General features: G+C 41.4%; 1 protein-coding gene across 2 annotated transcripts; it reads right to left on the bottom strand.

Moving 5' to 3' along the window:
• Positions 1–76: 76 nt before the first annotated feature.
• On the bottom strand, positions 77–13,779 carry abcf1 (ATP-binding cassette, sub-family F (GCN20), member 1). Of its 2 annotated transcripts, XM_029166245.3 has the most exons (25): positions 13,563–13,778; positions 12,555–12,604; positions 12,391–12,468; positions 12,059–12,182; positions 11,944–11,978; positions 11,784–11,870; positions 7,501–7,551; positions 7,082–7,150; positions 6,897–6,992; positions 6,672–6,794; positions 6,120–6,220; positions 5,339–5,424; positions 5,119–5,258; positions 3,798–3,946; positions 3,632–3,715; positions 3,045–3,169; positions 2,723–2,835; positions 2,329–2,503; positions 2,126–2,200; positions 1,716–1,786; positions 1,591–1,623; positions 1,315–1,483; positions 1,169–1,233; positions 1,012–1,084; positions 77–500 (listed from the first exon to the last, which is right to left on the bottom strand). In XM_029166245.3, exons 1-25 carry the CDS (start codon positions 13,618–13,620, stop codon positions 334–336), a joined length of 2,397 nt encoding a protein of 798 aa, XP_029022078.1. In that variant the 5' UTR covers positions 13,621–13,778; the 3' UTR covers positions 77–333. The 2 variants fall into 2 exon arrangements, with proteins under 2 accessions (XP_029022078.1, XP_029022079.1); XM_029166246.2 differs by lacking the exon at positions 7,501–7,551 and having other exon boundaries at positions 13,563–13,779.

Below are 13,779 nucleotides of genomic sequence, written 5' to 3'. Positions count from 1 at the left end.
TTCAACCCAAACTGTTCAGTTGTCTACATACTGTTAGAAAGGATATTTTCTACAGCTCAGAACAAAAAACCCAATATTATGGAGGAAAAAATGTATTTTATTTAGTTCACCATCACAGGACATTACTGAATTGTATTTTGCTCACCAATATTCATACAAATTGATAACTTCATGCTTAACTTTTTACCCAGCATATTAGAGATGTTGCAGTCTTGAAGAGAAAGAACAGATCAAAGTTAGTAACATTGGCCAGTCCAGATGAAGTGTAGGTAGAGCATGATGGAGGAATGAGGTGCTGCGCAGCAGTAGTGTCCTGATTGTGGCTCTGCGTAGTCAGGGATTGATCTTGTTGACCATGGTCTCTCCCAGAGCCTCCAACACCTCCCGCTTATAATCGTCAAAGTCGCCATCGATCTGGTTGATGGTGCAATCCTCTACCACCCACAGCTGACACTGAGTCTCTGTGATGAGCCGTGCGTCATGGCTCACAATAATCACAGCTGTAAGAAAGTAAATAAGATTTAAAAAAAAAAAAAGTTTGTTGTCATATAATGATGATCTTCATTGATCCAGACAAAGGGGAAATTCAGGCAGTTGCAAGGCTGTAGCAGCTGGCAGTGCCGTATGAATTTTATAACATTTAAAAGATTGTAAAGTTTCTGTTTGGGTTTTGAGGATTATGATCAACTTTCATATACACTTAGGTACACCTGGACAGTCTAATCCAATTCAAAGAAATTACTTTTACAAGGATATCATTTTCAGTTAAAGCTATTGGAAAGATGATACATAAGTGTCAGACTATGAATTTATTTTAAAATATTAAGTGAATATTAGAATCACTTATATTAAAATGCACTCCAGTATGTCTGCCTGTATCAACCCTATTTGAGACACAATGACCAAATCTGAAGGCTGTGTTAATATACAGTTATGCAATTATTGACCATTTGTTAATTATGACAGCATTCACAACCTCACCAACAGCTGCTTGAGTGAGCGAGTACACACCTCCTTTGTATTCATTTATGGCATCTGATAAAGCATCAATTGACTCAATATCTAGATTGTTGGTGGGTTCATCCTGAGAGAAAGAGACAGTTTATAGTTAAACATTAGGAGAATACAATGAGAATAAGGTGAGGTTAACAGAAAAACTGATTCATACCAAGATCAGAACATCAGGCTGACGACAAGACAGTTCAGCAAACACCACTCTGGCCTTCTGACCACCTATAAGAGAGGTCCACACATTGCTTAAAAAGGGGTTGCTTGGACAGTTCAGAGGACATTTGTTTTTTTTAGGGTTCTCACCAGACAGTTTGGAAATTTGAATTGTGTGAGCATGGCTCTCCAGTCCAAACCGTCCCAGGCACTTCCTGGCATCCTGGTAGGGCAGGTTGAAGTTCCTCATCAGGTACTCTGTGGCATTCTCCTCCATGTTAAGCTGGTCAGCATACTGTTGGTTGAAGAAGCCCACTTTCTGTAGACAGACAAGTCTCCAGTTACAACTTTCCTATTAACACTCTGGTAAACAGACTGACTACAGTGATTAACAAGGACTGTATATACTGAGTCAAAGTTACTTACTAAACGATGATTCTTCCTCATCTCTCCTTTAGTCTAAATGTAGAGAAATTATAAATTTAATTCAACAATGCATGCAGCTCTGTCCAGGAAAAGACATTTTAAATGTATCTTCTTCAATCACTTACAGGATTTAGTTTTCCAGTTAGCAGCAGCAACAGGGTACTCTTACCAACACCATTGGGTCCAACTATACAAACTACACAGAAGCAGTTATTAAATGTACAATATATACTGGGGTGTGAGGGAAGCTCAGCTGCAGTGCAACTCAGTCGAGTCATTTATTTCCTAACAAAACTCATTTACTTTATTATTTTTTCACTAATTACTTTAAAACCTTTACTTATTTTCAGTATCTGAATTTGAGGGTTGGTATCAATTTCAATATTAATCATGTCTCTTACAGTAGCAACACAGAGCTAGGAAGTACAGAGTAGACCATGTTGTCCTGAGGTGTTTTCTAATTTGAGGGTCTAGGGACATATGGTATATGCTGGATTATGAAGACAAAATTGTGATACTGGGCATTGATACTTACTTCTGGAGTCCATGTCAATTCCAAAGTCTACGTTTCTGAAGAGAGGCTTTTGACCCTCATAGCAAAAGTCTACACCTGAAATTGAGAGGAACCAATAATTCAGCAAAAACACAACAACCTAGTTTCACTATTTTATCTTGTAATCTATGAAATCTGGTTATATTAATAACTGAACTGCTGCAACAGTCTGCAGTTATTCTTACTGTGCAGCCCCAGTATGGGTGGTGAGAGTGGAGGTGGATTGGGGAAAGTGAACTTGACAGTGTATTCTTTAGGCCTCTTCAGCAGCTCTGTAGCCTCCTGGCTCTCCTCCTCCTGACCTCCCTTTTTCTTGCCCTTCTGCTGCTTTCTAGTCAAGGCCTCTTTAGCCTGCTTCTCCTGAAGAATTGTAACAAACAACAAAACAGGTGACAACTGGAAACTCAAAAGGTTTCCAAATAGAAAAGTGTGTGTATGTGTGTGTGTGCGTGTGTGTGCGCGCGCATGCGTGTGTGCGTGTGAGAGAGAGTGAAGTTGCCCTGTTGCTTCGACTGCTGTGCTTTGTTTACCAGGTGTATCATATGTAGGTGGGTTAGGGTGGATGGCAGACATACTAACAGCCTGTTTGGTGGACTTGCCCCCAGCCTTCAGATCTTTGAGTTTCTTCTCCTGCTTGTCATACTGTTTCTGGAGCTCCTTCTGCTTCTGCACGTACATCTTTTTGAAGGTCACTTAAAGAAAAGCAAAATAAGTAGGTAACATAAACTGTTTTTTGATTCTGGCTAATTATAAAATGGATTATTATTTTTAAAAACTCAGCTTGCACTGCAATTGTGTAATTCCAACTGTAGGAGAGCTACAAAAGTATTTATTAAAACTGTAAGGGGTGAAGCTAATGTTAGAATACATGTAGAACCCGAAGACAATAAAGAACACTTACAATAGTTTCCTCTGTAGTAATACAGTTTCTGATTGTCCAAGTGGATGATATCTGTACACACATCATCAAGGAAACTCTGGTCATGGGAAACTATGAGAAGAGTCTTCTTCCAGCCTTGAAGGTAGCTGCAAGTATAAAGAGGCCAGGACAGGTGTTGTTACATTGAGCTCCAATATCATTTTCTTATTATATGGCATGATGAGGTGGGGAGTTTAGACACACACAAAACAAGTGCACTGTACGGTCATTAAATGCCTCCCACACAGTGCACCGGAGCTGCGGTCAACTGACATCCCATACAGAGTTATCTATATAAACTAACATCTTAAAGCCTGCCAAAGTTTGTTTGCCAATATGCATTACATCTCCAGTGTTTCCGCCATGTTGTGGTTTGTACAAATGTGGTACTTTTATTTTGAAGGGACCGAATGGAGCAGGGGGAGGTGGTTGTTGTGGTTCGAATATGGCTGTCGCCAATAAAGAAGTTACGAGCAGTTGCTGATTAGTTTTGTTTTGTACGTTACACTTAGCAGGCATGAGGATGATAATTGCTACACTGTGATATTATTAATGGATCCCAATTGTACTTGTTGAGCCAGATGACAGCGTTTAGGTCCAAGTGGTTTGTGGGTTCATCCAGCATCAGTAGGGTGGGTTCCATAAACAGAGCTCTGTGGATATTCAAAGTGAACATGTGTGACAAATGATTAAACAACAGGAGGTGTTTTCCTTCTTCTTTCTGACGGAATGTACCTGGCAAGTGAGACTCTCATTCTCCACCCTCCAGAGAACTTCTTGGTGGGTCTGTTCTGCATCTCTGGAGTAAATGACAAACCAGCTAGGATCCTTCTGGCTTTAGCCTCAGCTGCTGCAGCTCCAATTGCTCTCAACTCTTCATAGACCTGTCAAAAATATACTTCCGATCACTGCTGAGTAACCAAAAACTATGAGGTAAGAGTATAATTTGACTTTACAGCACCCAATAGTCAGATGCTTCTTTAGAATAATCAACAGCTGACAACACATCAGTTTATAAAATCTTCCAGTTTAAATTCAGAACCAAGACCAACTGGGTTCTAAATCACAATCTTTGTTGTGTGGATTAAGCAGGTGTTGGAAAATAGAACATGCCATGTACAGTGTGATAGAAATTAACATGTTTTGCCTCCTGCTGAATAATGAGACAGCAGCTCTCAGTAACAAGGCCATGGACATCTTGACCAAATGCCTTCTGACAGTGTGAAAACACAATACTATATAAGCTGCACATCCAGAGATACAAATAATACAACAAGACCAGTTGGTGTCTCACCAGAAAGCAAAGCTACATAACTTGCAGTTTCACAACATACAGTACATGTATGCATTTTTAAAGTTTACACTCCATGTAGCAACAGAGAACCCTGAACACTAAAAGCTGCTGCTAATAATTTGCGTAAACCATTTATATAATTACACAATACTCTGAGTTTTAAAAAGACTAGATTACTACAGACAGATTTCTTTAACTAGTGCAATTTTATATGTAAAAAGAAGTGCGAATATAGCAAATTGACAGCAGCTGGAAGCTTAAATATGTGGACAGATAACTGGACCTTTGTTCTCTAACACCTGGAGCCAAGTAGTGTCTTCTACAGTATGGACAGGTCGGCTTATAAACAGCCTACCACCTGCAGCGTAACTGACTGTTGCATCCAGGTTGAGACAGGATTTGACTATTCAAGAGGTAAGTGCAAATATCTGTGGTTAGGCTGAAACTTTGTTTTTTGATAAAACCTAAAATATAAATGACGTTCAAATGTACTGAATACAAGTTTAGTTTCACATTTCACATTGTCTGAATTTTGAGCAATTCTATTGTGAATTGGGTGGCAATATAAAAACTAAATTCAAATAGAACTGAATATATACAGAGCAACAGAAATCTTGTCTTAAATTCCCTATGATGTTTTGCAAAGCACGCCAGGTTGGCACCCTCTAACCTCCATTCAATTAAACTCCAACGTGTAACACTTCTGCAGTAAACAATATTAATGTACCTCATCGTGGTAATGAATGCAAAGCGACACTTTACCTTGTCCAACCTCTCAGCAACACTGTCCTCTCCTTTATCCAAACGAGCCTGAAGCCGTTTCTCCTCCTCCAAAAGCCTCAAACGACGGGTGTCTGCCTTGAGCACCGCTTGCACTGCTGGCGTGTCATCAGCTACCACCTCTGAGACATAAACAAGCCGACAGTTATCAGATTGACAGTGTGGACTGAGACAGATGGTATACAGAGCACAGACCACCTACCCTGCTCACACAGTAGAACATCAATGTTTGGGGGAATACTGAGAGCTCTGTTGGCAATGTGTTTTAGTAATGTGGTCTTCCCTTTGCTGAAAGACACACATTAGAAAAGGAACTCAATCAACGGATTGAGTTCCATAAGTAATGTAAATATGAACCTTTAAAAAATTAAAAGTCATGTTACCCTGGCTACTACTACTCATTTATTAAATGATAGTGTCTACAAAAATACATGTATGCGATCATTTTTACAAGAAGGCTCAAACACATCTGCTAAGGGTGCATACTGACAGTAGCACTTCCTAAAAGAGAAATAGTTGCAGATGTTGCTCACTAGCCTTCATACCATGCAAACTGGTGTGTGTTTTGTGCGTGCACAAAGTTTGGGCAATATCATTTATCAAATTTTAAATGCTCTGGTAGTTACAATTGTCCCTATTTAAAATGGTTTCCAAGGCAGATGCCATGTAAGATATGTTAAGAAGATTAACGCTACAAAATATTCTGATCAAACTGAAACTGACTGAACAACCTTTGTGGTTGTTATTATCATAAAATAAATAAGATTTATTTTCAGTTTGGTTGGTTAAAAATACCATTTAGCTGTCCTACAAAATATTGCAAAAATAGCATTTTTAGACCTGCCTTCAAACTATCATGTCACTGTTGAAATGAACAAACTATTTTTACAGTGTAACAAAGTCTCTGTTTCATAAATTATTCATAAACTAGATGATTTATTGATACATTTAAAAAACACAATGCCACACACGACGATATTCACCCATTTGGTCCAACCAAACCATATCTTCTTCCCGCAACAATCAGAAGGTCTGCGTTGACGAACAGCTCCTTGCCATGAGCTGAGATGCTGAATCTCTCCAGCTAAAGTTCATAAGCAGTTTGTTAATAATCCAGGAAAACTATTTTATAACTAAACACTTTTCTGTGGAAAATGAGGAAAGGGAAAATCTATAAAAAAATAAAGTCATTTTCATTCTAGCTGCTACTTCTTCTATCTCTAGCTGACAACCGTTCTGGGAAGATGTTTCCACAGGTGATACGTTGCTGTGGGTGCCACTGATTTTGGGGCTTCAGCCACGATTCGCTTCCACTCTCAGTGGTTAATGGAAATGTCCTTTGCTCGCTCGATGTTGAGGTGTTGATTTTGTAGATCATGCTAAATATGGTTGACCCAGGTCTTCTTTGGTGCCGATTTTTTAACCCATAGAAGTTGGAATGGGAGTCGCTTGCTGCAGACGTGTCCAAACTAACGCATTCTACCTACACCTCATGTATTGTATTTCATATCATAAAAATATTGTGATTAATTAACCTTTATGTCAGAGGCGTTCTCCAACATAGCCTGTCTAGAGGACATCTCAGCCTGGGAAATGGAAAAATCTCCCTCCAAGGCGTTCTGTGCACGAACACTGGCCACCTGGCGCTTGTACTCCATCTACATCACACCCAGCACAAAAAAATTTAAAGAAACTTTAACATGTAAATTAAGTCGATCAAGATCATCCATAACAGCACAGAGTGTTAAACAGAGTGTGACCTGTTTCTTTATCTTCTTTTTCTCTTTTTTGCTAAGGTTAGCATATGGATCATCTTCCTGCTGCATGGCTTGATCTGCGATGGCATCTTCAGCACTCTTAAAAGTTCCAGACAAATTACAATGAACATTGTCACTCTGGTAAGTAAACAGGAAAAATATCATAGCTCTGTAAAGGACAAGCATACCTTCATCGTGTCACCTTCTTCACTATTTTCTACCTCATCTTCATCATCACTGTTCATTGCAGGTGCTTTCTACAAGAACACAGATAAATCATATCATGGTTAACAGAAATGTGGAGGTCACTGCAAGTTTCAGCAGAAGAAGATTCTACCAACATATACATATTTTGGGCCACTTTGGAATTAGTTTTTTTGTTTTTAACATTCAACTTCACTGTCTCCCCTTTTCATTATCAGATTGATAATTACATATATGTATACACACAATTTAGTTCAGCTCTGACACATTCACAGACTGACTACGTTATGGAGAAGAGCTGTGTCACTTAGAGGACATGAGGTAAAACTTTTGCTTTAGACAAAAATTTCTAATAAGTTGATTAAAGTTAAAGCAGAGATAACAGTGATTTTTGATTACTTACCTTTACATGTGTGGCCTTGGATTTGTCTTTTTTCTTGCCTTTCTCAATATCCTGTATTTAAAAACAAACATGTACAGTTTGGAAAGTCCGTTGCTAATTGGCTCTGATTACTCATACAGACAAAGGAAGGGTCACAGGAGGAGCGGGCTGTTGATCAGTACTGGCCTGAGACACACTTCTCAACCAATCAGAGCCTTTGTAGGCAGGGCATAAGACCACTGCAGCACTCAGTGAACCGAATAGAATAAAAGGTGTCTTATGTGGACAATATCAATTTAAATCTCTTCCAAATGGCGGAGTTCGTGGAAACAAGTCATTTGTAGCCATGGCAAAGCTGAATCTGAATCAGTTGAATCACTGTAGCACTTTGAGTCTGAAGTATCACATCACTTACAGTAAATACAATACACACCATTGACGCCCGCAAATCAACCACCTAAACAAACAGCAGGAAGAGGGAGACTTCAGCAGACTACATTGGATGTAGCGGGTGGGTGAAGTATAAACTAGTGATGTCTCGTTCGTGAACGATTTGTTCAATATGAACTTTGTTGTATACTATGCCAAAACAACAACAACAATAAGAATAACGATAATAATATAAATAATGTCATGTTTTGGACCCAATAAATAAACCATATAAACATTTTAGGGAACTTATTGTTACTTTTTGCTTTGAAAGTCTCACTAATTGTCAAAATAAGTTCTACTTTCACTTGTTCTCTACCAGCCGTCACATAAAAGGCAGTTCTGCTGCACAGTTTGGTTCATTGTTCTCGTTTACAGGTAAGGCTTTGTGGCGAGCAGCAAGTACTACAGTTCTTTCGTGATTCATTCATACGGATCCTTACTGATCGTTCGTTCATTTGTCACGTGACAACCAGGCTGCGGAGGCTCTGTAGCGAGCAGCAAGCGCTCCAGTTCGTTCGGGATTTGTTCATAAGGATCCATACGAATCGTTCGTTCGTTCACTTGTCACGTGACAGCCGAGCTGCTATCACAACTTGAGATTGACGAGGTACAACACAAATGCTACGGCAAGGGGGAGCCAGGACGCCAGGTCAGAGGGGAGGTTTCACCATCTCCCCAACCGGAAATTGGGTACGAAGCCCCAATGAGCACAGATACGCTGAGCGAGGCAGCGACTGACCTGAAAGATAAGATCATGGCGAGATTGAACAGGCAACCCCGAAGCCAACTACAACGGCTAAGTGAAGTACCATCAGAAAGTCTCATGGAAGATGTGAATGCAGCATTGAGAGCGATCCCTACCACAACAATCACTGAAACCAATGAGCTGATATACGCTTCAGCATCAGTGATCCTAGAGGTGCTTGGCTATAAAAGCCATGAGAAACAAAACCCACCATGGAAACAAAAGTTGGAGGCAAAAATCAAGGCAGCTCGGAGGGAAGTGAGCCAAACGACAGAGGCCCAGAGAGGAGCAATGAAAAGACCGATGCCCAAGAGGTACAGCCAGATGCCCGTACCTGAAGCACTCGAAACTTCCAAGCAAAGGCTACAAGCCCTGGCCAGCCGCCTAAAGAGATACACCAGAGATAACGAAGCGAGACGAATCAACCGGCTGTTCGCAACACAACCTGCAAAGTTGTACTCTCAATTGCAGGGTAATAACAGCAGAGCAGACCCACCAAGGCTGGAAACTGAATAGTACTGGAAAGGGATATGGGAAAGACAGGCATCACACAACAGTGATGCACAGTGGCTGGTGGATCTGAGGGAAGACCACAGCAACCTCTCTGAACAGAATCCAGTGACTATCACAGTGGCAGACATCCAACAAAGAGTCTCAGGTATGAAAAACTGGACAGCACCTGGCCCTAACATGATCCACGCCTACTGGCTAAAGAAGCTCCATGCAATCCATGAGCGCCTGGCAGCACAAATGAACCAGCTGCTAAGGGATGGGACTCACCCTGAATGGCTAACCGAAGGGCGAACGATCCTGATAATGAAGGATCCCTCAAAAGGGTACAGTCCCATCCAACTACCGGCCAATAACCTGTCTCTCCACAACATGGAAGCTCATGTCAGGCATCATCGCAGCTAAGATAAGCGGGCACATGGGTCAATACATGAGCGAAGCACAGAAAGGGCATTGGTAAGGATACCAGAGGAGCCAAACACCAACTCCTGGTTGACAGAACAGTCGCCCAAGACTCCAGAGTGCGACACACCAACCTGTGCACAGCCTGGATCGACTACAAGTAGCCTATGACTCAATGCCACACACATGGATCAGTGAATGCTTGGAGCTGTACAACATCAACAGAACTCTAAGGGCCTTCATTGCAAACTCAATGAGGTTGTGGAGAACCACCCTTGAAGCCAATGGGAAGCCACTTGCCCAAGTATCCATCAAATGTGGCATATACCAAGGAGATGCACTGTCCCCACTGCTGTTCTGCATAGGTCTGAACCCCCTCAGCCAAATAATAAGCAAGACTGGCTATGGATACCGACTCCGGAATGGGGCCACCATAAGTCACCTCCTCTACATGGATGACATCAAGCTGTACGCTAAGAATGAGCAAGACATCGACTCACTGATCCACACCACCAGGATCTACAGCTCGGACATTGGGATGTCATTCGGATTTGAGAAATGTGGAATACCTTGGAATACCACAGGCAAACGGCAACCTCGAACAGGCAACAAGGAATGCGGCAACAGCCAAATACCTCCAACGAGTAAGGCAAGTCCTAAGAAGCCAGCTAAATGGCAAGAACAAATCCCGGGCAATAAACAGCTACGCCCTGCCAGTGATCAGATACCCTGCAAGAATAATAAGGTGGCCAAAGGAAGAGATACAGACCACAGATGTTAAGACACGAAAGCTCCTCACCATGCATGGAGGGTTCCACCCCAAATCCAGCACCCTGAGACTGTACGCTAGCCGCAAGGAAGGAGGCCGAGGACTAGTGAGCGTGAGAGCCACTATCCAGGATGAAACATCCAAGATCCATAAGTACATCAAGGATAAGGCTCCGACAGATGACGTGCTGAGTGAATGTCTCAGGCAGTGGAGAACAGAGGATGAGATGCTGGAAGAGGGACCAGCATGGGAGGACAAGCCCTTACACGGGATGTACCACCGGAACATAACTGAATTGGCTGATCTCAACAAATCCTACCAGTGGCTTGAAAGGGCTGGGCTGAAGGACAGCACAGAGGCACTCATCCTGGCTGCATAGGAGCAGGCCCTGAGCACCAGAGCCATAGAGGCCCAGATCTACCACACCAGACAAGACCCAAGGTGTAGACTGTGCAAAGAGGCCCCTGAGACGGTTCAGCACATAACTGCAGGTTGTAAGATGCTGGCAGGGAAAGCATACATGGAACGCCATAACCAAGTGGCTGGCATAGTATACAGGAACATCTGCGCGGAGTATGGACTGGAAACTCCAAGATCAAAGTGGGACACACCTCCCAAGGTGGTAGAGAACGAGCGAGCCAAGATCCTGTGGGACTTCCAGATCCAGACTGACAGAATGGTAATGGCAAAGCAACCAGACATTGTGGTGGTGGACAAAGAGCAGAGGAAAGCCGTAGTGGTGGATGTAGCAATACCAAGCGATGGCAACATCAGGAAAAAGGAACATGAGAAACTAGAGAAATACCAAGGGCTCAGAGAAGAACTGGAGAAGGCTTGGAAGGTGAAGGCCACAGTGGTGCCTGTGGTGATCGGAGCACTGGGGGCAGTGACCCCCAAATTGGAGGAGTGGCTACAACAGATCCCTGGAAAAACATCCGACATCTCAGTCCAGAAAAGTGCAGTCCTAGGAACAGCAAGGATACTGCGCAGAACCCTCAAGCTCCCTGGCCTCTGGTAGAGGACCCGAGCTTGGAAAGTGGATGAGACCACCCGCGGAGGGTGAGAATAGAGTGTGTGCGCAAACACAAACAAACACATACACTTGTGAGCCTCCCTCAGTCACTCAAGATGCACCATCACAGGAAGAATATATGAGTTGTATAAAAAGGAGGAGTTACAATGTGCAGCAACTGCACAAAAATAAAAATGTGTAATATACTACTTTTTAATTTGTTGCTGAATGCTTGTCATTAATGCAATATTCGCAATTAGTGGCAGAAAACTCATGCAGATTAAGGGCTTGCCTGGCACTAATAAATAAAGGAAAAAATAAATTAAAAAAAAGACTGATAGCAGTTCTCACAATTGTAATCAACTTTAAAACGTAGTATTATTTTAGTGGTGAGAAGTACAATATTCAGAGGTGATTGAACTACACCTTCATACCTGTTTGGTTGGTTTCTCGTCTTCTCCATCCACATCAGAGTCCTCATCACTCTGGGCCTGGCTGAGAGCAGCAAAGATGTTTCTGCCCTGAAAAAGACAGAACACATTGTTTACACTATTAAGAGTCAGTGGTGAGGCACAGTGTAGCGTAAAGACAAACCTTCATGTTCTTGTTCCTTTTACTTGAAGAGACCACTGTGGAAAGAAAATTTTGAATTTACTAAAGTGTGTGCAAAATGTGTTTTGTGGTGAGGGTTGGTTGTGATCTGCCATACCTTGCTCATCCTCCTCCTCATCACTTGCTTGCACTGAGAGCATTTTCAGCTTCAACATAACATCATCATCATCAGCAGCAGCAGCACCCTTTGCTTTCCGCCTGTCTTTTTTCTTTTTCTGAGGCTGGAAAGAAAGGATAAATGGCGATGTAACAACTAGTCATGCAGAATGTCATATGGTATTCAAAGAGGCTATTCTGGCATTCTGGACAATTAAGACAGAAACATATAAAGTTAGATCAAAGTTGTGCTTTTGTGATGGACTGGTGCTAAGCTTGCAACATAAGCTATGCAAGTGGCCATAGCCATTCTTTTGCAATTGGGATCTCTACCTGTTTTCCATGTGTCTCTTTCACAGCCACTTCATCTGTCTTTTCAGGTTTTATGTCTGTAGCAAGTTCTTCAAAGAACTAAAAGGAAAAAAGCTTTCACAACAAAAAGTGCAACTAACTTCACCACTAACATACACAGCAATAAAAAGCAATTCAATACTTACACTCTTCTTCCCCTTTTTATCTTTTTTTCCCTTTTTTACGTTTTTTTCTCCTGTAACCAAACAAAACACTTGATTTCAAAAATATATATGACATGGCATCAGAGATCAAAGAAAATTGCAGTGTTTTGCTGTCAGACATAATTGGGACAATGACTGTGAGTAAACATTTTGTAGTTGACTATGAGATGCGCTATAGAGAAACAGTTACATCTTCACAATCATTATTATACACAACAAAACTATCCCTAAAATAGTTCCATGATGCCTGTATTACACAGCATGTGTGTCATTATCTGCATAGTTCACCAACTACCATGCAAATGCCTTAAAGCCTTGTTTTGTTTTAGCCGTTTCCAAAACTATAATAGCAGCAACTTTATAAAGTGTCAGATTGGTTAAGTGGATTGGTTTTAAGTGATATATTAACAAGGAAAAATGTCATTTACAATGACATCTAAAGTGCTGCCTCCAACATAATATGATGGCGACATTATGTCATATTTATAGTCACTATATAATCTTATCAGTATTGCATCGGATTAGACAGAGACGAATAGTCCACATGTCAGTCTTAATTTATAATCAGACAGTTGGCAACCACTCGTGTAAACGATGTCACAGTATCTGTTTGGATTAGACGCTTGTCAACTGTTGATTCGCCTGTTAAGACATTAAACGGTTGTTATACGTTAGTGTTCGCTTGTAGCTAAGGCCCTAGATGTTTGTTCACAATGTTAAGAGCAATTTTCTTCAGTTCTAACCTTAAAAGACTAAACTGGTTTGAAACCAGCGCCTTTAAAGAAATCAACACCCAGTTCATCAGAAGATGAGAAAACAACAAAACAATTGATTATTTATGTTAATTTTTTTCGAATATACGAATATGTTTAGGGCCATAATGTAAGATTAATTTTTACCCTATCTGGACTACTGCTAGCTAAACGTTAGCAAAACTGTTACGCTAACATTAGCCTGTTAGCTTCTTAATTAATATTAAATTTAACCTACCAGCAACCGGGGCTACTTCATCGTCCACCCACTCTTCTCCTTTCAGTTTATTAGACATTTTACTTGTGCGATGTGCTGTGCAATTTAGGTAAAATATTCTTCTTCAAGCCAATAACGTGCACCAGCCCCAAACACATGTGATGCAGCCCAACTATGGGAAAAAAGGACCTGGCTGCAGAAGTCATGGCGGCCAAGATGGCTGGCTGTCCGGAAGCGG

This window comes from Betta splendens, chromosome 11 (assembly GCF_900634795.4).
Source record: "Betta splendens chromosome 11, fBetSpl5.4, whole genome shotgun sequence".
Taxonomy (NCBI): Eukaryota; Metazoa; Chordata; class Actinopteri; order Anabantiformes; family Osphronemidae; genus Betta; species Betta splendens.
Note: the sequence above shows the minus strand (reverse complement) of the source record. Positions and strands in the feature narration are given on the sequence as shown.

Bases quoted from the DNA above. Each gene is read 5' to 3' on its own strand.
- abcf1 (XM_029166245.3), bottom strand. From the start codon at position 13,620: ATGTCTAATAAACTGAAAGGAGAAGAGTGGGTGGACGATGAAGTAGCC. The intron at 2,504-2,722 runs GTTAGTATGTCT...ACAATTCTTCAG, and splicing joins GCAAGTCCACCAAACAGGCT to GAGAAGCAGGCTAAAGAGGC. The intron at 1,787-2,125 runs GTAAGTATCAAT...GCTTCTGTGTAG, and splicing joins AATTGACATGGACTCCAGAA to TTTGTATAGTTGGACCCAAT.